Raw genomic sequence first — 26372 nt, forward strand, 5'->3', positions numbered from 1 at the left:
GTTCAGGTCCCACAGGGAAAGGCCCTAACAGGTCAATTTCCCATTGTAAAAATGGTCAGGAGGCCATTAGAAACTCAGTTCGACTGCTCTTTGTGAAAGTTGGCATTCTTCTTACATCTTCTACATCTTTTCACGAATTCTTTAAAACACATCTTAAATAAACAAATACTTTAAAATAAAACTAAATATAAACGATCCATTTAAACAATGATTTTCATCGATTCTTAAATTGTAAACATCAAATTTATTTTTAACAATTTGGATACATTTGATTCAAAAAGTATTTATAATAAAAAAAACTAAAAAGTACTTTAATTTTAAACTAACAAAAATACATGATATATTTGTACTGACCTGGTCGCATTCGTATCTGCGCACTACTCTTAGAATTGACTTATGGGCTCTACTAGTACTTTTGACCGCAAAACAAAAATAAATAACAAATCCAACGAACATGTTGCTCAAACTGGTATATACCGTATATACTCTTTCAGTTTCTCTAATCGCACAGCATGATCATAATAAACTTGAAAGTTGAAAAATGTATCTGGTAGAGAGCAAGGGAGGAGCCATACTGTGCATGCTTGTGTCGCTGTTGTTCTTGGGAACATGGCCAGCTGTCATGACACTTTTGGAAAGAAGAGGCCGACTTCCTCAACACACCTATCTTGATTACACCTTCACCAATCTCTTGGCTGCTGTTATCATTGCTTTCACTTTTGGTGAGATTGGACCCAGCAAACCCAATGAACCTAACTTCTTATCTCAGCTTTCTCAGGTTTGTGTATTTATTTTTTCAAGAATTATTTTTCTTTTTAAAGAGTGTGCTTTTAATAATTCTTTTATTGGGAAAAAATTTCTTAATTCTTCGTTAAAATGCATTCTTTAGCATATCTTTAGTTATGCATATTTTTTCTTCTTCATAGGAGGGTATTGGTGAACTTTACAATACTCATCAGTACTAGCTAGGATATTAGCTTATCTTCAATTTGTTCAAATAGGGTTTCAGCCTTATCAAAGATGGTAGTCGGTGTCCGGAAAACCTACTTGGATTATATATAGGTTGGTTTTAAAAATAAGTAGAAAAATTAATTTAAAATTAATACACATTAATAAATTTTTTATTGTAAAATTATTTTTTAATTCTTATTTTTCTTAAAATTTAAAATTTAAAAGTTAAGATAAGAAATCTTTTTAAAAGTTAGTTGATATAAATTTATTTTTTAGTTGAATTCGTTAGTTTTAATTTGTTAATGGGGTTATGGGATTTGAAAAACGGCATTGATCAGAACAGTGCATATCGTGAGTTTATCCATTTTATTAACATTTTTTTAAGGGAGAAATAATACGAAGAAACAAAGAAGAATTAATACTAAATTTGATTTTTAAATTTATACATAATTTTTATATTAATTTATAAAAGTGTAATTTTTTTATATAATTTTTAAATTTTATAAATGTGAGTTATATTAATTCTGAAAATAATTTTTAATACATAAATATTAATAAAATACTGAGATGAAAGTTTAGATATCATCATTATTTGTTTTGAAAATTTTTTTTTCAATAAATGTTACTGTTCACGTCAGCAATACCTATGTATATCACTTACCAACATTAGCTACGTTTATATATATAATGTGAAAATTATATATAGACAACAAAAATTTTAAAAATTAAATTGAGACTTAACATATCATTTTAAAAATTAAATAGACTATTATGTCAAAAAAAAAAAAGAATTAAATAATCTATTATCTCAAAATAAAAAAAAGAGAGAAATGAAAGAGAATAAGAGAAAAAAAAAGTTGGTAAACTAATTTTTATAGATTAATCATCAATAGTATTATTTAGTTATATATTTATTTTGATTAGACCATCAATAATATTATATCACGACATATTGCAAGAATACAAATTTCCCGAATTCCGTGAAATTTCTTAATAAAAGTCGGAGGAAAGTGACGCACAATAAGTAAAAGTTTGACCAGGTTGAGTATATGAATTATTAATAAATTCCTTTTTCCCTAATTTTCAATAGCTTTTATATATATATATATATATATATATATATATATATATATATATATATATATATATATATATTTTCTTGAACTCATCCATTCAATAAATCAGGAAAATGAACCTCTCTCTCTCTCTACACATACGGGATTTAGTTTAAAATTAGTCGAAGGAGAAGAGGACTGGATTTGTGCATGTGAAGCGTGAAGTGTGAAGTGTGAAGTGTGAACTGGTTATGTGGTTCACCGAATCAAATTTAGAGTTTTCTTTTTTAAATTTAGATTTTAATTTGGATCTAGATCTAGATCTGAATTTAAATTTAAAATTGCTTGAATAGTCTGAATTAAAAAATTTAATTATAAAATTAATTTAATTTGATTTAAATTTAATTTTTTCATAATTTAATTTGGATTTAGATCCAATTTAAATAAACATCTTAATTAAATTCTTTTTAAAAAAATAATTTAATTAATAAATGATTATATTAAAAATAACTTATAAATAATTTAATCAATAAATAATTATATTAAAAAGTTATAATTTAATTTTAAAAATTATACTAAATATTAATATTGTTATTTTTTATAAATTAAAAATTAAAAAAAATTATTTTTAAAACTTTCCAAACATATTCTTAAGTTTAAAATCTAAAATTTGAATTTGTTTTGCACACCCCTAGGCATACCGTGTATAGGGGGTGTACCAATACCAAACGAGATGAAAACCTCCGAAGACGTTTTATGGTTTACGGCACATAATAGCGGCTACAATCATGGTCAACTATTCGTATTATATAAATCACTATGGTTATAAACTCCTTTTCATTTCTATTCATAGTTGATAGTTCTTCATGTTTTATAAATGCATTTTGTATATTTTCTGTCGGTTTTTCAAGTACTGCAAGCTAATTTATTTTCTCTGTTACTAGATAAAACGTGAGATTGAATGAGTGGACTTAAAATATAAGAAAAGATTAATAAAATGAAAAATCTATATATTAACAAGAGAAGTTGGTTCATTTGGATTTGATTGACTATTATTACACATTGCCATATGAGTTGGGTCCCATTCTTGATTTTTTCCTATTGACTATACGTCTATGAAAATATCGTCGCAAGCGTTTATTTAATCACGACTGAGATAAATATTTCCCATGTAAACCGAAATATTCAAAATTATTATGATGGATTTATTTGATAATTTATTGAGCTTCATACTCAATGTATTGATAACATATTATAATGGCAGTCGAAATTGACTGCTATAATATTGTTTTCTTGTTTACTCCAATCATTTGGACGAAACTCATAATGAAACATTTACCTCTGAATTGTAATGCTTTCACCTAGTACTAGTCCAATGATAAGAAAATGGATTAACTGAAAATTTTCTAATATTATCTCAAACTGGTTTTCGATGAAAGGATAACTGGCCTTCTGTTCTGTTTGCCATGGCCGGCGGGGTGGTCCTTAGCGTCGGAAACCTATCAACGCAGTACGCTTGGGCTTTCGTCGGTCTATCAGTTGTAGAAGTAATCACATCAAGCCTAACTGTTGTTATAGGTAACACACAGATGCAGTTTCCAATTATTTATTATAGTTTATTTTAGAATGCACTGATAACATTGTTACAAATCTAAATGTATTATGTATGTTTAATATTATCTTTAGTGGAATTACTCGTACTTGAGTTTAACCAACCTTTTATTTAAAACATGTTCGTGTTATAGGGACAACTTTGAATTACTTCTTGGATGACAAGATCAACAGAGCAGAGATTCTTTTTCCAGGAGTTGGTTGCTTCCTGATTGCAGTTTGTTTAGGTTCCGCAGTACATTCATCAAATACTGCTGATAATAAGACCAAGCTAGACAGTTTTTCAAGTCATTACAAAGATGCACCTCTGTATGTGTGTTCGTGTTTGTTGATAACTTACTGATATTCTTAAACTTCTATCTAATTATCCAATTCTTCCAATAATAATAATAATAATAATAATAATAATAATAAAACGCTCTTTAAATTAGCTTTTTGAATATTTTAATTTCAATATACTTTGTGCACACAAAAAAATTAGTCATCGAATCAGTTATTATGTATTTATCACAAAAAATATATATATTGTTTAAATCATGTTTAATTTATGTTTTGTATTTTAATATGTATTTTACAATGATGATGAATTTGATAATTGATTTCTCTGCATACATGTTTCTTGGTTTCAGAGTAACGTATTGCTGATATTATCGACATTTTATTTTTCAGGGGCCATAGTTTACCCACCGTGAAAGAAACAAGAGGTAACTATAGGATTTATTTTTTTCCCCTAGTGATTTAGACTTTTAATCGGATAAAATGATTTTTCATTCATTATACATATAGTAGATTTGAAGGACTCTGAGAATGAAACTATTCCTGCCAACAAAGCGAAGGCAGGAACTGCAGCTTTTCTTATTGAACTCGAGGAAAGAAGATCCATTAAGGTGAGAACTTGTTTTTCATTTTCTTTTCTACTTGTTTTTTTTTTCTCTTTCCAAATATATCCTCTTACTATAGGCAAGTTCGAAAGGAAAAGGGTCGTGTTAAATCATTGAATTATGCAATTCAATTTTCAGAGATATTCTCCGTTATATTGTAGCATCCGTTAAAGTGGCGGGAAAGAAAGTGAACTCTTAACTAACTCCTCACGAGAGTTCTAATACAAGAACAATAACGTTTGGCAATTAAAATTAATCCTAAAAATCTAAAATTATTTTATTTAGTATTTAACTATGGAAAAGTCTAGAAGGCCAGCAGTTTTATTGAATTTTGGCCAGCATGTAACCAGCAGAGAAAGGTGAGCCATTGGATGAAATTTTACACCAATCTCACACCATCAAATCATCATTATTTCTTTAGTATTACCGAAGCGAGCATATGTGAGACGCTGAAAACAGGTAGATTCTTCATATTTGTATTATTCCTTGCACATGTTTGCAGGTGTTTGGAAAGAGCACTTTTGTTGGGTTAGCAATAACTTTCTTTGCCGGTGTTTGCTTCTCGCTGTTCTCGCCGGCATTCAACTTGGCGACAAATGACCAGTGGCATACCTTAAAGAAAGGGGTTCCCCATTTGACAGTTTACACCGCATTCTTTTACTTCTCTGCATCTTGTTTTGTTCTAGCCATAATTCTAAATCTTACCTTCCTTTACCACCCTGTCCTAAACTTACCAAAGTCGTCGCTTAAGGCATATTTGAGAGACTGGGATGGAAGAGCTTGGGCACTTTTAGCTGGCCTGCTTTGTGGATTTGGAAATGGACTTCAGTTTATGGGAGGTCAAGCTGCAGGATATGCTGCTGCAGATGCTGTTCAGGTAAACTTCTTATACCTTTTTATACTCAAGTAAAAACTTGCCAACAAAATTTTTTAGATTTTAGATAAAAACTTTATTGTTATATATTATTATTAAAGTTTAGAGTCTAGGGTTTAGTATTTAAAATTTAGTATTTTTTTTTAGTCAACAACAACAACAACAAAGCCTTGTCCCACTAAGTGGGGTCGGCTACATGAATCAAACGACGCCATTGTGCTCTGTCATGTATCATGTCTACAGAGAGACCGTTTACATGTAGATCTCGTTTGACCACCTCATGGATGGTCTTCTTAGGTCTTCCTCTGCCTTTCGCCCTTTGTCCATCTTCCATCTCATCCACCCTCCTGACTGGATGTTCTATCGGTCTTCTTCTCACATGTCCAAACCACCTGAGACGCGATTCAACCATCTTTTCCACAATAGGTGCTACTCCAACTCTCTCCCTTATATCTTCATTCCTTATTTTATCCAATCGCGTATGACCACTCATCCATCTCAACATCTTCATCTCTGCCACACTCAGCTTATGTTCGTGCTCCCCTTTAGCCGCCCAACACTCCGTACCATACAGCATAGCCGGTCTTATAGCGGTGCGATAGAATTTACCTTTAAGTTTTAAAGGCACTTTTTTGTCGCATATAAAACCAGATGCACTCTGCCATTTTGACCAACCTGCTTGGATCCTATGATTTACATCATGTTTAATCTCTCCATTATCCTGTATGATGCACCCAAGATACTTAAAACTTTTAACTTTTCGTAGGGTGTTCTCTCCAATTTTCACCTCTATATTGGAGTTTTCCCTTCTCAAACTGAACTTACATTCCATATATTCCATCTAGCTACGGCTTATGCGCAGACCATACACTTCTAGAGCTTCTCTCCATAACTCCAACTTCTTATTTAGGTCTTCCCTTGACTCTCCCATAAGGACGATATCATCGGCAAAAAGCATGCACCATGGCACAGGCTCTTGGATGTGCTCTGTGAGTACTTCTAAGACTAATGTGAAAAGGTATGGACTTAAGGATGATCCCTGGTGTAATCCTATACCAATAGGGAATTCCTCTGTCACACCACCTTGAGTCTTCACACTAGTTGTGGCCCCATCATACATGTCTTTAATTGCCCGAATATATGCGATCCTTACTCTCCTCTTTTCTAAAACCTTCCATAAGACCTCCCTTGGTACCCTATCATACGCTTTTTCCAAATCAATAAACACCATGTGTAGATCCCTTTTATTACTACGATACCTCTCCATCATCCTTCTTAATAGGTATATCGCTTCAGTGGTAGATCTGCCTGGCATAAATCCAAATTGGTTCTCTGTTACTTGTGTCTCTTTTCTCAACCTCCGTTCTATCACCCTTTCCCATAACTTCATAGTATGACTCATAAGCTTAATCCCTCTATAATTTTCGCAACTTTGTATATCCCCCTTATTCTTGTAGATAGGTACCAAGGTGCTCTTTCTCCACTCATCAGGCATCTTCTTTGACTTTAAAATCTCATTAAAAAGCTTGGTTAACCAGTTGATGCCTTTTCCTCCAAGACCCTTCCAAACCTCAATCGGGATATTATCAGGTCCTACTACCCTGCCATTTTTCATCTGCTTTAGAGCCTCTTTTACCTCGAAGTCTCGAATCCTTCGATAGTAGTCAAAGTTTTGATCTTCTTCCCTTGTGCATAATCGACCAAGGCTCGGAAGAGTCTTCTGTCCCTCATTAAATAACTCGTAGAAGTAGCTCTTCCATCTTTCATTAATCTTCTCCTTTTGAGCCAACACCTCTCCATCCTTATCCTTTATGCACTTTTTTAGTCAAGTGTAGGTTAAAAATGATAAATTTTATTGGTGATGTAAAATTCTTTAAATAAAAAAAACTAAATATTAGTGTTTTTTTAATGTAGCCTATTAAAATTATTAGATGGTAAATCTAAGATTTAGTTAAAAAAAGATATAACAAATAAATAATTAAATTAAACATCTTATCATCATGAATAAGTATTATTAAAGCATATATATATATATATATATATATATATATATATATATATATATATATATATATGTGTGTGTGTGTGTGTGTGTGTGTGTGTGTGTGTGTGTGTGTGTGTGTGTGTGTGTGTGTGTGTGTGTGTGTGTGTGTGTGTGTGTGTGTGTGTGTGTGTGTGTGTGTGTGTGTGTGTGTGTTAGTTAATTTAAATAAAAAATTTATTAAATAAAAGTTGAATTATATTTCAAAATAAATAGAATAAGAATTATTTAGTACAAAAGTTTTAAATAATTAATATATGCGTTAAAAATAAGTCATTAATTATTATGGTATCGGTGTTAAAATTATAAATAATTTTTCAAAAAATAATTATATTAAATAATAACTGATTTATAATTAATATACAAGAATAAAATTTGAAAAGGAAATACCTCAATTTAATATTAATCTAAATTTTACATTAAAATATATGAAACAGTGTGTATTCTTATTTTGCATTTATTTGTCGAATTTTTGAAAAAGAGTTAAGTGTTTAATTATTATTTAAGATTTTATTTGCATTGCCATATCATATTTGAACTCTAGTAATTTTATGCCCCACAATTATTTTTCATTGGGATAAAAATATAACATTAAATGTCTCAAGTTATTAGTGGAACATTTTAGATAAACCTAATACATCATAGAAGATAATTGTGACCAAAATAGTAGAGACAACACAATTACACAACTTAACGAAGTAACCAATTAACATACGTATTTGTATCGGTATCTTATCAGTTATACACTTATAAATCATTTTAACTGAAGATGCATTATTATATGTTGATGATACAGGCACTTCCACTTGTCAGTACCTTTTGGGGTGTAGTTTTGTTCGGAGAGTATCGAAAATCATCAAGAAGAACATATGCATTGCTTTGCAGCATGTTACTTATGTTTATTGTAGCTGTTGGTGTACTAATGGCATCATCTGGCCATCGAAAATGACAATCCAACTAAGGAGAAAGATGTTTATAATAATGATTGAAACATTGAAACGATTGTTTGGTGGTTATTAAATATAGCGTCAAAGTTAAAGATGTAAATTACAGTCTCACAGTATCGTTGTTTTATACTTAATTTTCAAATTTCAATTATATAGTAAAAGACTATCAAGTGCAAAAGGAGAAGTATAAATTAAATTGTGTTTATAAGAGATATATATACGACTTTTTTTTTTAAATAAATAAAAAAATTATATTTACTACTTTATACCAAGATACAAATATTTACTATTTTATGTAGTATTTTCTAATTTTTTATGTACTCAATTTCGCTGCCAATACCTGCAAAATAGAAAAAGAAGATTTAAGGTTACAATTTTACAGATAATGCTAGCAAAATTAGTCCAACAAAAAATAAATTATTAATATTTTTTAATTTTAAATTAATAACAATTAGCTTTAAAATATAAATGCTAATAAAAAAATATTTTCTATTCGAATTTAAATAAATTATCAAAAGAAACAAGAATAAAAATTCAAATTTTTTGCTTTAATTGAAATTTTAAAATAAATTGCGTTTTTACAAACTTATGAATTAGAATACAATGATAAACATTTTAAAAAATTTATAAAAAATCATCGTTTGTCTCATTGATATCTAAAGAATCATTATTAAGATTTTTTATATTAAAAAAATTAATCTAAAATATATCCCTTTAAAGTGATATTAGAGTTATTAAAAACTTAATTAAATTTTTTCAAAATAAAAAATAACACATAATTATATAACATAAAAAAATCAACTATGTTTATACTTTATACAATATGTAATTTAAAAAATAATTAAAATATTATATCAATCACATTAACATTTAATTTATGAAATTAAGTATAGACACCATAAGAAATTACCAGAATAACGACTGATTTAGCGACCAATTTGTTAACAAGGCCACCAAACTCTCACCAAAAAGTATCAATCGTTAAATCAGTCTCTGAGTAAATCGGTCGCCAGTTTGTGACCAGTGTTTTGGTCTCTAATTTGCGACTAATATTTCGGTCGCTAATTTGCGGCCGACGTTTCAATCTCTAATTCGGTCACTAAGTGTGAGCATGTATTTTAGCAACCAACATTTTAATCGCTAAATCGATTGCTAATTAGCAACCAAACATTTCAGTGACCAAATTTCCATGGCTCATCCTAATTTTTTAATTATCAACTTTTTACTAAATTTTTACATTTAGGCCTTCAAATATTGAAAAATCAGCAATACAAAACCTACACCTTAACACATAAAAGTAAATAACACATAAACAATAATCAAAATCACATAACACACTTAAATAATAACCAAAATAACTCATCTTAACATAAAGCCAACAGTAAAAGAAGTTAGACGAATCATTCCTTCTAATTTAATTATTAATTAATATTAAAATAAAAGTATACCAACTTGCATTGTTAGAATACCAGAGCAGAAACTCTAATAAATAATTATAATTACTTTAAAACATGATGCTAATAATAATGTAATTTTACAATTTTACTATTGAGTGTCAATGAGATCAAGGCTTTGTAGGTTTATAATGAGCGGATATTTTATACGTTTTTTGGCATCTTTTTCATATAGTTTTTAGTATGTGTTGTTTAGTTTTTATTAAGTTTTTATATGTTTTAGTGTTAAATACACATTTTTAGATTCTACTATGAGTTTTTATATTTTTGGACAATTTCAGGTATTTTATGGCTGAAATTGAGGAGCTAGAGCAGAAGTCTGATTCAGAGACAGAGAAAGCACTACAGATGTTGTCCGGATCTGACCTCTTTACACTTGGAAGAGCTTTTCTAGAGCTACAGAAGTTCAAATGGAGCGCTCTCAATGGTTATGGAAAGCTGACTTCCGGAGCTTTTCCAGCAATGTATAATACTCCATACTTTGCTTTGGATTAGAAGGCCTAAAACTGGCGTCCAACGCCAGCTTCCTGCCCCCTTCCAAGCGTCCGGCAAGAGCAGAGACCAGCGTCCAAACGCCCAGAGAGGACCCCTAGCCAGCGTTCAATGCCCTAGGAACCTCATAGCATGTGGATCTCATCAAAATTCAGCCTAAACACTCACTAAATGGGCCCCAAAGGTAGATTTTAGCACTAAAAAGACTGTTTTACCCTTATTAGTCATTTGTTTAGTATTTTAGGGATTAGAAATATGTTATACAAACCTCTTTATGCTATTTTCAAGTTTTACTTTGTATTTTACATCAGTATGAGTTTCTAAACCTCCTAGGTTGAGGGGAGGAGCCCTGCTGAGTCCTATGAATTAATAAAAGTATTAATGTTTCTTCTTCGATCAATGTTTGATTTATTTCTAAGATGTATACTCGCTCTTCAACATGATGAATAGGATGATCAGTGACAATCAGCTCTGTTCATCATACTAAGATGAACGTGCCTGACAAACACCCGCGTCTACTTGGGTTTGTGTGAATATGTGACTGGAAAGCACGAGCCAACAACTTTGTTTATACATCTCTCAGAAGGCTAATCCACAACTTCATCGGGGACTTCTCAAGGCTCCAGTTCAGCCGATTTTCGGGGAGATTAGGGTCTCCGTGGTATAGGCTAGAATCCAAAGAAGCAGCATTCTCTGATCCGGAAGATTCGACCTTGTCTGTGGCATTTGAGTAGGATCGCCAGGAGAATGAACTGCTAGAGCTTCACGCTTCGTCAGATTACATGACCACCGCCAATGGCATTCAATCTATATCAGAGGAGATCAATGACCATGGCCCATGGCGTTGATCACATACAGCCTGCCATAGAAGAGATTACTCACAAGCAAAGAAGACAGTACTACCAGAGTTAATTCAGAAAGACAAAGCAACTCCAATCCTCAATTATATCCTTAAAGTATTAGCACCCTATTATAATAATCCTAAACTCCGTAATCTAACAACCTCTTGATCTGCCTGACTAAGACTTACAAGATAACCAAAGCTTGCTTCAAACCACAATCCTCGTGGGATCGACTCTGACTCGCTCAGGTATTACTTGGACGACCCAGTGCACTTGCTGGTACAACAGTACGAAGGTGTGGGAATTCGTGCTACCAAGTTTTTGGCGCCGTTGCCGGGGATTGTTGAGTTTGGACAAACTAACGGATTGTCTTGCTCCCTAGATCAGGTAATTTTTATTTTATTTGAGTCTTTTATTTTTATTTTCTTCTTCTTTAATTTTCCAAAAAAAATTAAAAACCTTTTCAAAAATATTTTTCTTTTCTTTGTTTGATCTTTGTTTTTGTTTGAGTCTTTTTGCTTGTGTCACAAGTAATTTTCTAAATTTTTGAGTCTTTTTTTCTAAAAATCTTTCAAAATTAATGTCTTTTTGTTTGATTCTTGTTTCAAATTTTAAGTTTGCTGTTCAAGTCTTTTGTTTATGTTCTTGATGATTTTTCGTTTCTTTGAGTCTTGGTTTTTGTTCTTACAGCAATTTTTGATTTTTTGGGATCTTCCTTTCAAAAGTTTTTCAAAAATAGTTTTTCTTTGGTTAATTTTTGTGTCAAATCTTTAAGTTTAGTGTCTTTTGTTATTTTTCTTTTAGTTTTCAAAAATTTGTGTTTAGCTTTCTAAAAATTTTAAGTTTGGTGTCCTTTATATGTTCTTGTGTTCTTTGAGTCTTTGAGTTTTGTTCTTTGTGTTCTTGTTAGTCTTCAAAGTGTTCTTGAGTTTTCTTTCTGTTTTGATCTTAAAATTTTTAAATTTGGTGTTCTTTTGTGTTTCCCTCCAAAATTTTCGAAAATAAGGAGCATTAGATTTAAAAATTTTAAGTCTTGTATCTTTTACTTGTTTTTATCTTTCATCAATAAATTCAAAAAAAATCTTTTCTATTTCTCTTTTTTTTGCTTAATTTTCGAAATTTTTCAAAAAAATTCAGATTTCAATTTAAAAATTTTTATCTTATCTTATCTTAGTTGTCAATTTTCAAATCAAATCTTTTCAAAAATTAAAAATCTTATCTTTTTCTTATCTTTTTCTAAATTCAAAAATTTTTTTCTTATCTTTTTCAAATTTTAAATTTAATAAATAAATACTCACTTTTCAAAAATAAATCTTTTTCAAAATCAAATTTCAAAATCTTATCTTTTTAAAATCTTTTTCAAATCCTTTTAATTTCCTATCTTATCTTTTCTAACTACAAATTTTAAAAATTAAAATCTTTTCAAATCTTTTTAATTTCTTATCTTATCTATTCTTATCTTTTTCTAATTTCAAATTTCTAAATTTTAATCTTTTCTTATCTTATCTTTTATCTTATTTTAAATTCAAATCTTTTCTTATTAATTACTTCTCTTCTCTCTCTTCTCTTTCAAAACTTCCTAACTAACTCTTCCCCCTCTTAATTTTCGAAAACTCCCTCCTATTTCTCTCTTCTCTTTTTTCGAAAATACACTAACTAATTTTTAATTCTTTTAAATTATTAACCCTAATTTTCAAAAATTAATTAATAAATAAAATAAAAAAACATTTTAATTCTTATTTATCTTATTTAATCATAATTCTTCTCTTCTCACTTCTATTTATTCGAATTACTCTCCCTCTCTCATGCTCCATCTTCACTTTTATTTCTCTCTTCTTCTTTTTCTTTCTTCACATGTAACTGAAAGCTCTTTGGTCCAAGTAGTTCAAAAAGCTTTCTTCTTTCCTTTTCTTTCTTCTCTTCTTGTTTATGACCAGGAATAGGAATAAAAAACCCCTCTTGACTCCTGATCATGAACCTGAGAAGACTCTAAGGAGGCGTTAACAACAAACTAAAGCACAACACTCCGGAAGACACCTTTCAGAAAGTTTTGAACAAGAAAGGGAAGACATGGCCAAATCTCAAAAGGAGCCAAGAAAGGTCCTTGGTGACTTCACCATGCCTAACTCTTACTTTTATGGTAGAAGTATCTCTGTATCTGCCATTGGAGCTAACAATTTTGAGCTTAAGTCTCAGTTAGTCTCTCTTCTGCAACAGAACTGCAAGTTCCATGGACTTCCAATGGAAGATCCACATCAGTTTTTAGCTGAGTTCTTACAAATCTGTGATACTGTAAAGATTAATGGAGTTGATCTTGAAGTCTACAAGCTTATACTCTTTCCCTTTGCTGTAAGAGACAGAGCTAAGCTATGGTTGGATGCCCAACTGTTCATACCCTAGGTCGAGCTATTCGACCTGGGTTGTTTGGCGACAAGTCGACCGACCTCTTCAGCTCAGAACTACCCGACCTCTTCTCAAAGAGTTCGGCCAGATCACCAGAAAAGCCCAAAAAGGGCCCAAACAGAGGAACACGACCCAAATTCCAAGGCAGCCCAAGCCTATAAGGACAAGGGCGGTTCACTTGAAGATAGGATAACTCCACTCAAAGATAAGATAAGATAATTATCTTATCTCCGGAAAGGATCACTCTACAACATTATAAATACACTAGAGCACCCAGGTATAACTCATACTCTGATTCTACTAAAAACCTGCTTAATATCCTTGCTAACTTAAGCATCGGAGTCCTTTGTAGGTACCACCACCCTTCAGTGACAAAGGATCAGCAGCATTGCCAGTCCAACAAGTCAGACACGACAGCTCTGGCCGCCACGCACAAGCCGGACCCGTCATCTCCGATCAGTGCAGAAGATCTCGTCCGAGATCGACCTACAGTTTCAGGTAACTCTCAGAACATTGGCGTCGTTGCTGGGGAACTTGGAAGTCATCCCATCATCATGGCAGATAACCTGAATAACGACCACGACTCTGATGTGGAGAACAGAACACCACACAAGAACGTGGAGGTTACACTAGACGATACTTCTCAACCTAACAAAGACAAAGACTCCCCAAGCACGGGACCCATGGAAGCACTTCAGGATCGCCTAAAACAACTCAAAAAAGAGGTCAAATATCAGCGGGAAGCCGAGAAAGACCTACGAAGGGAAGTTAGGCGACACTGCGAATTAGAAGACAAGCTCCAAAAGCTCGAAGCTGATCTCAAAACTAAAATAACTCGATCCAGTCACGAGGATAATTCCTGCAAGACCAAGACCCATTCACCAAAGAAATCATGAAGGCCAAAATCCCAAAAAACTTCAAACCTTCCAATATGACTTTATATGATTGCACATCATATCCCAGCCATCATCTCAGTAATTTCTGAAGCAGAATGTATCTCACCGACGCCTCAGATGCCACTCGATGTAAAGCTTTCCCAACCACCTTAACAAAGCAGCAATTAAATGGTTCGACAATCTACCCCCCAGGTTCATCTCAAGCTTTGACGACTTAGCCAAAAAATTTCTAGCGAGATTTTCCATCCAAAAGGACAAAACTAAACACGCCCCAAGTCTAATAGGGATCAAGCAAGGAGATCGGGAATGTCTTCGTAGCTACATAGAAAAATTCAACAAAGCATGTCTGGACATTCAGAGTCCGCCAACCGAAACAGCCATTTTGGGTCTGATCAATGGTCTACGAGAGGGACCTTTTAGTCAATCCATATCAAAGAAACATCCCACATCTCTGAATGAAGTACAAGAACGAGCAGAAAAATACATCAACATGGAGAAAAACTCTCAACTAGGAGAAACCCCAAAATCCGGATTCTCCAACTCCGCCCGAGATAAAGACAAAGATTCCAAGAAAAAAGATGATCCACATGTAGAGAAGATTAAAAAATTCTATAATTACACCTCTCTCCGGGTGTCTCTTGTGGAAGTTTATAGAGAAGTATGCCACATGGAGAAGATTCCACCACCCCGTCCACTCAAAAGCAAAAAGGGAGGAGGAAACCGGATGGAATATTGCGAATACCATCGAATCTATGGACATCCCACCAACGAGTGCTTCGACTTGAAAAATGTCATAGAGAAATTGGTAAGGGAGGGGAGACTAGATCGGTACCTAGCTAGTAAGACAGATAAGCCCAAAAAAAGAAGAAGAGACGAAGAGGTTGGCCGCTCAGAACGACCACCTCGTACCCTAGAGAGGCATGTTCACACGATACATGGGGGATTCACGGGAGGAGGAATCTCCAATTCATCTCGCAAAAGACACCTCAAAGAAGTGTACCACGTTGTAGGAGAAGAGGCACCCGACCTCCCTGCTATCACCTTTACTAAAGAGGACGCAGCTGGCGTCATCATAGGACATGATGATCCTATGGTCTTCACTATCATGTTGGCCAATGCCAATCTACACCGAACACTGGTGGACCAAGGAAGCTCGGCCGACATTTTATTCAAGACAGCCTTCGACAAACTCGACCTAGAAGAAAAAGAGCACAGAGCATATTCGGACAGCTTATTTGGACTTGGAGACACCCCAATCCAACCACTCGGTTACATCTCACTACACACAACCTTTGGAAAAGGGAACCGGTCTAGGACCATCAACATAGACTACATCGTGGTCGATGTGAACTCGGCCTACAATGCCTTAATAGGTCGGACAACTCTAAACCAGCTCGGAGCAGTAGTGTCAACTCCACACCTATGCATGAAGTTTCCAACTGCAGAAGGGATCGCTACGGTAAAAGGAGACTAGAAGATGGCCCGCCGCTGTTACAACGAAAGTCTAAACCTCAGAGGCAAAGGAGAAGAAATCTACACCATCGAACTCAGAGGAGTTCAAGGTCGAGAAGAATTCCGTCCAAAACCAGAAGGCGAGATAGAAAAAGTCCAGATTGGAGATGTCCCGGACAAAACGACCAACATCGGCGCAATTCTTAAAGAGGATGTAAAAAAGTCCCTCATACGGTTCTTAAAAGATAACGTCTACCTCTTCGCATGGAAAGCCGCAGACATGCCGGGCATAGACCCCAAGCTAATGTGCCGCAAACTGGCAGTATATCCATGTTCTCGGTCAGTACAGTAAAGGCGTAGAAAGCTCAGACCAGAAAGATCCCAAGCTGTCGAGGAAAAGGTACGAGCCCTACTGGAGGCAGTATTCATCAAAGAGGTCAAATACCCATTATGGCTAGCCAATATGGTCTTAGTGAAAAAAAAAATGGGAAGTGGCGGATGTGCACTGACTACACTGATCTCAACAAACTTTGCCCTAAAGATCCCTATCCGCTCCCAAGTATCGATACTCTGGTGGACACCTCCTCCAGTTAAAAGTACCTTTCATTTATGGACGCTTATTCAAGATACAATCAAATCCCAATGTATCTGCCTGATCAAGAAAAAACTTCATTTTTAACTCCTAAAGCAAACTACTGTTACATCATCATGCCCTTTGGACTCAACAACGCAGGAGCTACCTAGCAAAGGTTAATGAACAAATTCTTCGCAGAGCACATCGGAAAACTAATGGTGGTATATGTAGACGACATGTTACTAAAAACACAAAGCAAGGAGTCGCTACTATCCGACCTTGCTCAAGTATTCAATACCATAAGAAAACATGGCATGCGACTTAATCCTGCAAAGTGCACCTTCATAGTAGATGCTAGCAAGTTCTTGGGTTTTATGCTCACACAAAGAGGAATCGAGGCAAACCCAGATAAATGCCAAGCTATACTCAACATGAAGAGTCCAACGTGTGTTAAAGAGGTACAACAACTCAATGGAAGATTGGCAGCCTTGTCCAGATTCCTAGCTGGATCAGCAATAAGATCTCTCCCCTTCTATGCCACCCTACGGAAGGGAAAGAGGTTTGAATGCACGACGGAGTACGAGCAAGCCTTCAAGGATTTCAAAAGATTTCTAGGACAACCACCTATTCTAACCCGGCCACGGGAAGGAGAACCGCTCGTATTATACCTCGCGGTAGGAAATCGGGCAGTAGCTTCGGCATTGATCTGAGAAGATGATAGCAGATAACAACCTATATACTTCATCAGCAAAGCACTACAATGGTCCGAACTAAACTATCAAAAAATAGAAAAATTCGCCTATACTCTCATACTAACATCCCGACCATTTCGCCCATATTTCCAAGCCCACACCATTAGGGTTCGGACCAACCAGCCCATAAAAGGTATTTTACAGAAAACAGACTTAGCAGGAAGAATCTTGTAATGGGCAGTCGAGTTGTCTGAATTTGACCTTTAGTATGAAGCTCGAACAGCCATCAAATCACAGTATCTGGCTAACTTCATTGTAGAGTTTATGGACTCCCCAGAAATCCCTACAAAATGGAATCTCTATGTAAACGGTTCCTCAAACAAAACCAAAAGTGGCACAGGCATGATAATAGAAAGCGATAAGGGAACGCAAATCGAACTTTCACTAAAATTTGGGTTCCCTGCTTCAAACAACCAAGTTAAATATGAGGCACTACTAGCTGGTTTGAAGCTGGCTAAGGAGGTTGGAGCTCAAAAGCTTGTCATCTTCAGCGACTCACAAGTAATCACCTCACAAATAGCAGGGAACTATCAAGCCAAGTATCCCACCATGAAAAAGTACTTGGACAAAACCAAGGAACAACTTGGACAACTCGGAAAATATGAGGTCTGCCATATACTCCGGGAACAGAATGCTCGAGCTGATGTAGTCTCAAAACTAGCCAGCACCAAACCAGAGGGTAACAATAGAAGCCTCATCCAAGAAATGCTGCAAAGCCCGTCAATCTCGGAAAAAGAAAAGGTCCTAACCATAACAGGGCAAGACCAAGGATGGATGACTCCCATAATCAGTTACCTCAAAACAGAAACACTCCCTACAGATAAGAAAGAGGCAAAGAGGTTAAAACGGAAGGTACAATACTACACCATCATAAACAATACTCTATACAAGAGAGGGATTTCAACACCACTGTTAAAATGTGTGCTGACTCCCAATACAAAGGAAGTTTTAGAAGAAGTACACAGTGGCATCTGTGGCAACCATCTTGGAGCACAGGCTTTTACCAAAAAGGTACTCTAGGCCGGATTCTATTGACCGACTCTACAAAAAGAAGCAACAGACTTCGTAAAGACATATTCACCATGTCAGAAACATGCCAACTTTCATATCGCCCCACCAGAAGAGCTTATGAGCGTAACCTCACCCTGGCCATTCGCAAAATGGGGACTCGACCTTCTCGGTCCTTTTCCTCAAGGATCCAGACAAGTCAAATTTCTCATCGTGGGGGTAGAATATTTTACAGAATGGATTGAGGCGGAACCCCTAGCTAACGCCACTGCTCAAAGAAGTCGAAAATTCCTATATAGAAATATTGTCACAAGGTTTAGGGTTCCATACTCCATCACCACAGATAATGGCACTCAATTTACAGATGCAGGCTTCAGAAAATTGGTGGCCGATCTGAACATAAAACACCAATTCACATCTGTAGAACACCCCATGCCAATGGACAAGCAGAAGCTGCTAATGAAGTCATATTAGCTGGGTTAAAACGGAGATTACAGGATGCAAAGGGAGCCTGGGCTGAAGAGCTCCCGCAAGTCCTATGGGCATATCGGACAACTCCATACTCCACCACAAAGGAATCACCTTTCTGATTAGCTTACGGAATGGAGGCAATGATCCCAGTGGAGGTCGAAGAAGGATCACCCAGAATGATCCACTATAATGAATTGGCCAACTCCTGACTTCAAAGGGAAAAACTCGACTATCTTCCTGAAATCTGAGAAAGAGCTCGGATCAGGGAAGAGGCATTAAAACGTCGAATAGCTTCAAGATACAATCAAAAGGTAGTGCCATGAGATTTTGCCAAGAACGACCTCGTACTAATCTAAAACAACATCGGAACAACTCGACCGGGAGAAGGAAATGCTGGCAGCCAACTGGAAAGGACCCTACCGAGTCAAAGAAGTCTTGGAAAGGGCTACTACAGACTATCCGAACTTGAAGGACGAGAGCTTCCAAGATCATGGCACGCTTGCAACCTACGAAGGTATTATAATTAGAGATAATAAGGATCTTAGGATAAAGTGTACTCTTTTTCCTGAAAAGATTTTTTAACGAGGCACCAAGCCAAGATCTACAAACCACCCGAATTAAAGGGAAAATACCCAAATATATATTTGCATATTTTCTATCTTCAAGTTCTTTTTTCAGACGCATTAATCTGAAACGCAAAAAATTCATCGCCCGATTATAAAAGCTACAGATCGGTAGAAAGTGAAAACCAAATTCACTGCAGATCAAGACCAAACAAAAATGAAAACTAAATTCATCAAAAGGTCGACCAAATGGGGATCAAACCCAATTTCTACAAAATCGCAAAGATGATAAAGCGACAAAAACAGAATAATGCGAGAAGTTATCAAAAGTGATCCATAGAAAGGACCTGACGAGGTCTTAATAAAAATGGGTTGCTAAAAATAACTTAAAGACAGGCCGACGTAAAGAGGTCGGACCAATCAACCACAATAACCAAAGTTATAAAAAGTAAATCCCTGGAAAGAGGCCTGACCAGCTCTAAAAAAGAGGATTACTAGAAATAACTTAGAAGGGACCGACGTGATGAAGTTGGCCTCCCATGAACAAAAGTTATAAAAAGCAATCCCTAAAAGAGACCGGACAAAGGTCCAAAAAAAGAGGATTACTAGAAATAACTTAGAAGGGACTAACGTGATGAAGTCGGCCTCCCACAAACAAAAGTTATAAAAAGCAATCCCTAAAAGAGATCTGACAAAGGTCCAAAAAAGAGGATTACTAGAAATAACTTAGAAGGGACCGACGTGATGAAGTCAGCCTCCCACGAACAAAAGTTATAAAAAGAAATCCCTAAAAGAGACCTGACAAAGGTCCGAAAAAGAGGATTACTAGAAATAACTTAGAAGGAACCGACGTGATGAAGTCGGCCTCCCACGAACAAAAGTTATAAAAAGCAATCCCTAAAAGAGGGTCCAAAAAGAGGATTACTAGAAATAACTTAGAAGGGACCGAAGTGGTGAAGTCGGCCCGACCAAGAAGCCAAAGGTTAAAAGTAAATCCATGGAAGAGGCCTAACAAAGGTCCGAACAAAGTGGATTACTAGAAATAACTTCAGGCCAAGATGAAGAAGTCGGCCGACGGAAGGCATATAAATTGGACCCAGAAATCCACGACCTCAAAAGAATCAAGCTACAAGTATGCAAGTATGAAGGCGATTAAAAGAGGTTGGATGACAAGGCTCCAACACTCTAAAAGACCTAAAAGGTGTCAGATAGGTGCAGACAAGCATATCACACAAGAAACGAGGTTATAATAATAACAGGACTCAAGAGGCCACCTGAAGTCAACCCCAAAGAACCTGAAAAACTACCTTTATTTTTCCAAAAATAAAGTTGCTAACAGAGAGGGAACTAAACGTATCCAGCAGACAGAAGCAACAAAATAAAAAGAGTTTAAGACCCATAGACCGGGCTATACATATCAAGATTTATAAACAAAAACTACAACAGATTCAAAGATTCTCCAGTGGCGGCATCTTGAGGTGAAGGAGGACGAGCCTTAAGAGGGATGGCATCAACACTCCCATCAGGACGGTTCAGGATCTGAACATCAGGATCCGACTCGGGATGACCGACCTTAGCTGTAGGCGTTGGAGAAGACGGCTGATGCACGAAAACTTATCTCTCAACAAATTTTCCTTCGGCAAGTATACCGAATTGTCGTCAAGTAAAAACTCACAATAGAGTGAGGTCGAACCCACAGGGATTGATTGGTCAAGCAACTTTAGTTGGAAGAATATGCTAGTTGAGCTAAACAGAATGTAGTTTGAGAATTGCAGAAAATTAAATGGCGGGAAAGTAAATAGCAGAAAATAAAGTGCAGAATCTTAGATGGGGATTTGGAGAAATGAGCATGTAAATAAATGGCAGAAAGTAAAGAGAATGGGTAAGATCAGAAATAGGGAATTCATTGGGCTCAGGAGATGTTGTATTCTCCGGATCAAATTCATTTTCATCTCTTCCTCAATCAAAGCATCTATTGATCTCCTTGGCAATCTTAAGTGATTGGGTTCCAATTCCTTGGCAACCCAATCTCTCTAAGCTTGAACAATTGCCCAATTCCTTGATTTAATTGCTCATGGGAAGAGATGAAGTGTGGTCACTGATTATACCACATGTATTTCCAAATCAAAGTGTTGGGAGGATTACATGTCAATATATCTGCCCAGACCCCAATTTGGTCCAACATGAGAAAGCATTTCTGGCATGATCTCCTTATCCCTTTTCCAAGGCTCAGAGGAGATCCAATTATGGAGAGTTTCTTTTCCAAGACAACTAACCAACTGAATTAAGATCGAAAGCTTTCTAGTAAATCAAAAGAGAAGAAAGAAGAAGAGAATGAAAACTATAATTGATCCATCAAATTACAACAGAGCTCCCTAATCCAATGAAAGGGGTTTAGTTGTTCATAGCTCTAGAAATGGAAAATGGCAGAAAAGAATCCATCCTTAGCTAAAAGTGCAGAAAAGTAAATATACAGAAGGTAGTTCTCCAAAGTGCCAAGCTTCTCTATAGTTCAAAACTACTCCTATATATACTACTTCTCTTGATCTTCTAGTGAGTTCTTCAAGTCTTGGATGTGGGTCTTAGATCTTGAGTTGAAGCAGTTACAATCTTTAGTGGGCTCAGCTTGCAGAAAAGTATAAATTAGGCATGGGGGTTAGTGAAGTTAACGTTAAGTGACATTGTGGGTTCGAGAATGTTAGTGGCAATCACCTTTTTCACTAACGTTCCAACCCCATATAACCCACGTTAACTCCAACGTTAGTGGCACTAACGTGACCTCTAAAGTTGCCTTAGAAACCTTCGCAAGCATTATTGGGACTCACCTTTCCCAATAACGTTGCTGATGAGCAGATAATTTATACGCTTTTTGGCATTGTTTTTAGGTAGTTTTTAGTAAGTTCAAGCTACTTTTAGGGATGTTTTCATTAGTTTTTATGTTAAATTCACATTTCTGGACTTTACTATGAGTTTGTGTGTTTTTCTATAATTTCAGGTAATTTTTGGCTGAAATTGAGGGACTTGAGCAAAACTCTGAAAAAGGCTGACAAAAGGACTGCTGATGCTGTTGGAATCTGACCTCCCTGCACTCAAAATGGATTTTATGGAGCTACAGAACTCCAAATGGCGCGCTCTCAACGGCTTTGGAAAGTCGACATCCAGAGCATTCCAGCAATATATAATAGTCCATACTTTATTCGGGAATTGACAACGTAAAGTGGCGCTCAACGCCAAGTACATGCTGCTGTCTGGAGTCAAACGCCAGAAACACGTCACGACCCGGAGTTGAACGCCAGAAACACGCTATAACTCGGCGTTCAACTCCAAAAGAAGTCTCAGCTCGTGGATAGATCAAGCTCAGCCCAAACACACACCAAGTGGGCCCCGGAAGTGGATTTATGCATCAAGTACTTACTCCTGTAAACCCTAGTAGCTAGTTTATTATAAATAGAACTTTTTACTACTGTATTAGACATCTTTTGATCACTTTAGATCTTAGGATCATCTTGGGACGATTAGTTCTCAGATCATGGGGGCTGGCCTCTCGGCCATGCCTGAACCTTTCACTTATGTATTTTCAACGGTGGAGTTTCTACACACCATAGATTAAGGGTGTGGAGCTCTGCTGTACCTCAAGTTTCAATACAATTACTATTATTTTCTATTCAATTCTCTTTTATTCTTATTCCAAGATATACGTTGCACTTCAACTTGATGAATGTGATGATCCGTGACACTCATCATCATTCTCACCTATGAACGCGCGTGACTGACAACCACTTCCGTTCTACCTTAGGCCGGGCGCATATCTCTTAGATTCCCCAATAGAATCTTCGTGGTATAAGCTAGATAGATGGCGGCATTCATGGGAATCCGGAAAGTCTAACCTTGTCTGTGGTATTCCGAGTAGGATTCCGGGAATCTGGAAAGTCTAACCTTGTCTATGGTATTCCGAGTAGGATTCCGGTATTGAATGAATGTGACGAGCTTCAAACTCCTGAAGGCTGGGCGTTAGTGACAGACGCAAAAGAATCAAGGGATTCTATTCCAACCTGATTGAGAACCGACAGATGATTAGCCGTGCTGTGACAGAGCATAGGACCATTTTCACTGAGAGGATGGGATGTAGCCATTGACAACGGTGATGCCCTACATACAGCTTGCCATGGAAAGGAGTAAGAAGGATTGGATGAATGTAATAAGAAAGTAGAGATTCAAGAGGAGCACAGCATCTCCATACGCCTATCTGAAATTCCCACTATTGATTTACATAAGTATTTCGATCCTATTTTATTTTCTGTTTATTATTTATTTTCGAACTTATCATAAACCATTTAATCTGCCTGACTGAGATTTACAAGGTAACCATAGCTTGCTTCATACCAACAATCTCTGTGGGATCGACCCTTACTCACATAAGGTATTACTTGGATGACCCAGTACACTTACTGGTTAAGTTGAACGGAGTTGTGACCACACATAGTTGTAAACCATGGTATTTGCACCATGTTTTTGGCGCCATTGCCAGGGAAAGAAAAAGCAATAAATTTTACAAAATGCAATAACATATGAATCACAATTTCGTCCACCAGTTGCCTTGTGCCCCTTGTCCCTACGTTAGAGTTCACGTTAGTATAACTAACGTGGCTTTTAACGTGGGTATGTCTCATCTTCGAGAGCGTTAGTGACACTTACGTTTGTCACTAACACTCCAAGTGCCCTTACTCTCCACGTTAGAGCTCACGTTAACTAAGTTTACGTGGCCACTAACGTGGTAGTGAATGCCATCTCCAACGTTAGTGACAAAGATGAGTGTCACTAACGTTGGCTCATCAATCTTAGCTCCACGTTAACTTTCACGTTAGTGGTCTTAACGTGACCACTAACGTGGGCAATGCTAGTTTGATCCAACGTTAGTGACAAAGGTGAGTGTCACTAACGTTGGCATTGTTCCTCTCTTCCACGTTAGAGTTCACGTTAACTAAGCTAACGTGACTCTTAACGTGGTTCATTGCCACATTTTGGAGCGTTAGTAGTGTTCACATTTACCACTAACGTTGGAGATTCCTTTGTCTCCACGTTAACTACCATGTTAATCTAGTTAACATGGCAATTAACGTGGGCTTATGATGGCTTCGCAGGCGTTATTGGTGATCACTTTTCTCATTAACGTTGCAAGCTCTTTCCCATTCTACGTTAGTGCTCACGTTAACTAGGTTAACGTGGCTACTAACGTGGTTCTTCCTTGCTTCCTTTGTCCTAAAATCAAGCAAATAAAGTGCATCAAAGCTCTAGTCAAAGTTATGAGATTATGCATCATCAATTTGTCATTCAATTCTTGCAAAATCCTCATGAAATCATGTGAAATTCACAATAGTTGCTTGAATCAAGGTGTGAGTATATTTTCATCCAAAACTTGCCTTATTCTCTAAGAAAATGCATGAAACTACCTTAAAACAGTAAAGAAAAGGTCAGTGAAACTGACCTAGATGCCCTGGCATCACAACACCAAACTTAAAGCTTGCTTGTCCCTAAGCAAGTATTGGAACATAGGAATAATGAATTAAAGAACAAGATGAACAATATAAAAGTAAAATTCCTGGTTTTTGGGGTTTCATGCACAGCAACTTAGGTTCAATCCTTTACCAGGTTTCAGGCCTTTATCATGCCCTTGAACACTTGCTTAACTTACATCCCTTGAGACTTCCTAGTTGTTGTTCCTCCTTCTTTTGTTTTCTCAAGATTTATTGCATTCTTCTTTTGGCTAAGTGCTCTGTAAGAGGCCGACTCTTTATGATAAGCTTTCAGTCAACACTCCCGAACCAGTTGGTTCAAGGTGCTATGTGTTAAGACACCCCTAAGGACTTATTCCCTCAAGTCTCTTTCCCTCATACATACACACCACAGGCACATGATTTGTTATTTTTCTTTCTTGAGACCTTGGTGTCCAGCACCTCTTTGGGTTACTTAGTGTTCTGTAGCAAGGGTCACTCTTGATAGTGGACTTTCAGCTGATAATCCCGGATTAGTTAATCCAAGTTACCAAGTGATGAGGCACCCCTAAGAGCTTATTCATCCAAGCATATCCCTTGCACATGAACACCACAGACACATGCCTCAATCTTAAAACCCTTGGTGCCTAGCATTGTTTCTTATTGTGTTTCTTTCCTTTTCACTTTTATTGCTCTTTCTCTTTTCTTACTGGGATCTTATTATTTAGTTAGTCTTAGAGGATGTGTTTCAAGCATAGGATTCAGGATAGATAGTTTCCTTCTTTCCTTGTTGGTGAACCAACTTAGCTAACTAATCACCCTCTCATAAACATTCAGAACTTACTTCACAAAATAACTCCACTCTTGTTCTTATCATAACATTTTCTTTTTGATTAACTTAAAGTACAAGCATACAATTAAGAAAGATGAAGATGAAAACTAGGGACCTAGACTAGCACACTTGGATGTGAATAAAGAGGAACAAGCAGAATATGAAGATTTCTTTTAATCAATTTTCAATTAAAGTTCTGCATTTCGAGACAGTTCAATACAACCTCATGTTGTCTTCCTTGGTATTCTCATCTTAGCATTTGCATCCTTGTCTATTTCCTTGGATGATGAGGTATGATCATTCCCTAAGATTAATTGAATTCCTGTAACATTATTGGAAGTTGCTTGTTCCCCAAGCACTTGGAAAAGAGTTAGCATGCATGTGTGCTTGTGTGTTTCTGAACTTAATTTGGTGTGTGAACACCAAACTTAGTTCTTTGCTTAATTCAGCAAATTGAATACATGTAGAAACCTTGTGTGCTTTTTATTAAGAAACGACTATAGGTTAGAAAGATAACTATGCATTAGAGGTTAGACCTCTGTCAAGTGAGTTCTCTGGTTGCTAGAGCAATGCTTTATCACTGAAGGGTTGCAATGCACTCTTCAGCTGGAGTTTTTGGTGGAACACCAAATTTAGAGTCCTATATTCACCCTTGAATTGTTTTGGTGTGTGACACCAAACTTAGCTCCTCACACTACAGAAAATTCAACTTGAAGTTTTTATTGAGAAACTTATGACAAGAGAATTACCTTAGGTTGGGTTGCCTCCCAACAAAGTGCTT

At 36.0% G+C, this 26372-nt stretch overlaps 1 protein-coding gene across 2 annotated transcripts; it reads left to right on the forward strand.

Annotated features, from left to right (window-relative positions):
* Positions 1-451: 451 nt before the first annotated feature.
* LOC112801586 (ureide permease 1) lies at positions 452-8530 on the forward strand. 2 transcript variants are annotated; one of them, XM_025844399.3, is made up of 7 exons: positions 452-778; positions 3446-3584; positions 3752-3926; positions 4287-4321; positions 4404-4504; positions 5001-5375; positions 8210-8530. In XM_025844399.3, the coding sequence occupies exons 1-7, from the start codon at positions 542-544 to the stop codon at positions 8360-8362; spliced, it is 1215 nt and encodes a 404-aa protein (XP_025700184.1). In that variant the 5' UTR covers positions 452-541; the 3' UTR covers positions 8363-8530. The 2 variants fall into 2 exon arrangements, with proteins under 2 accessions (XP_025700184.1, XP_025700185.1); XM_025844400.3 differs by having other exon boundaries at positions 453-778; positions 4407-4504.
* Positions 8531-26372: the final 17842 nt, after the last annotated feature.

This window comes from Arachis hypogaea, chromosome 5 (genome assembly GCF_003086295.3).
Source record: "Arachis hypogaea cultivar Tifrunner chromosome 5, arahy.Tifrunner.gnm2.J5K5, whole genome shotgun sequence".
NCBI lineage: Eukaryota > Viridiplantae > Streptophyta > Magnoliopsida > Fabales > Fabaceae > Arachis > Arachis hypogaea.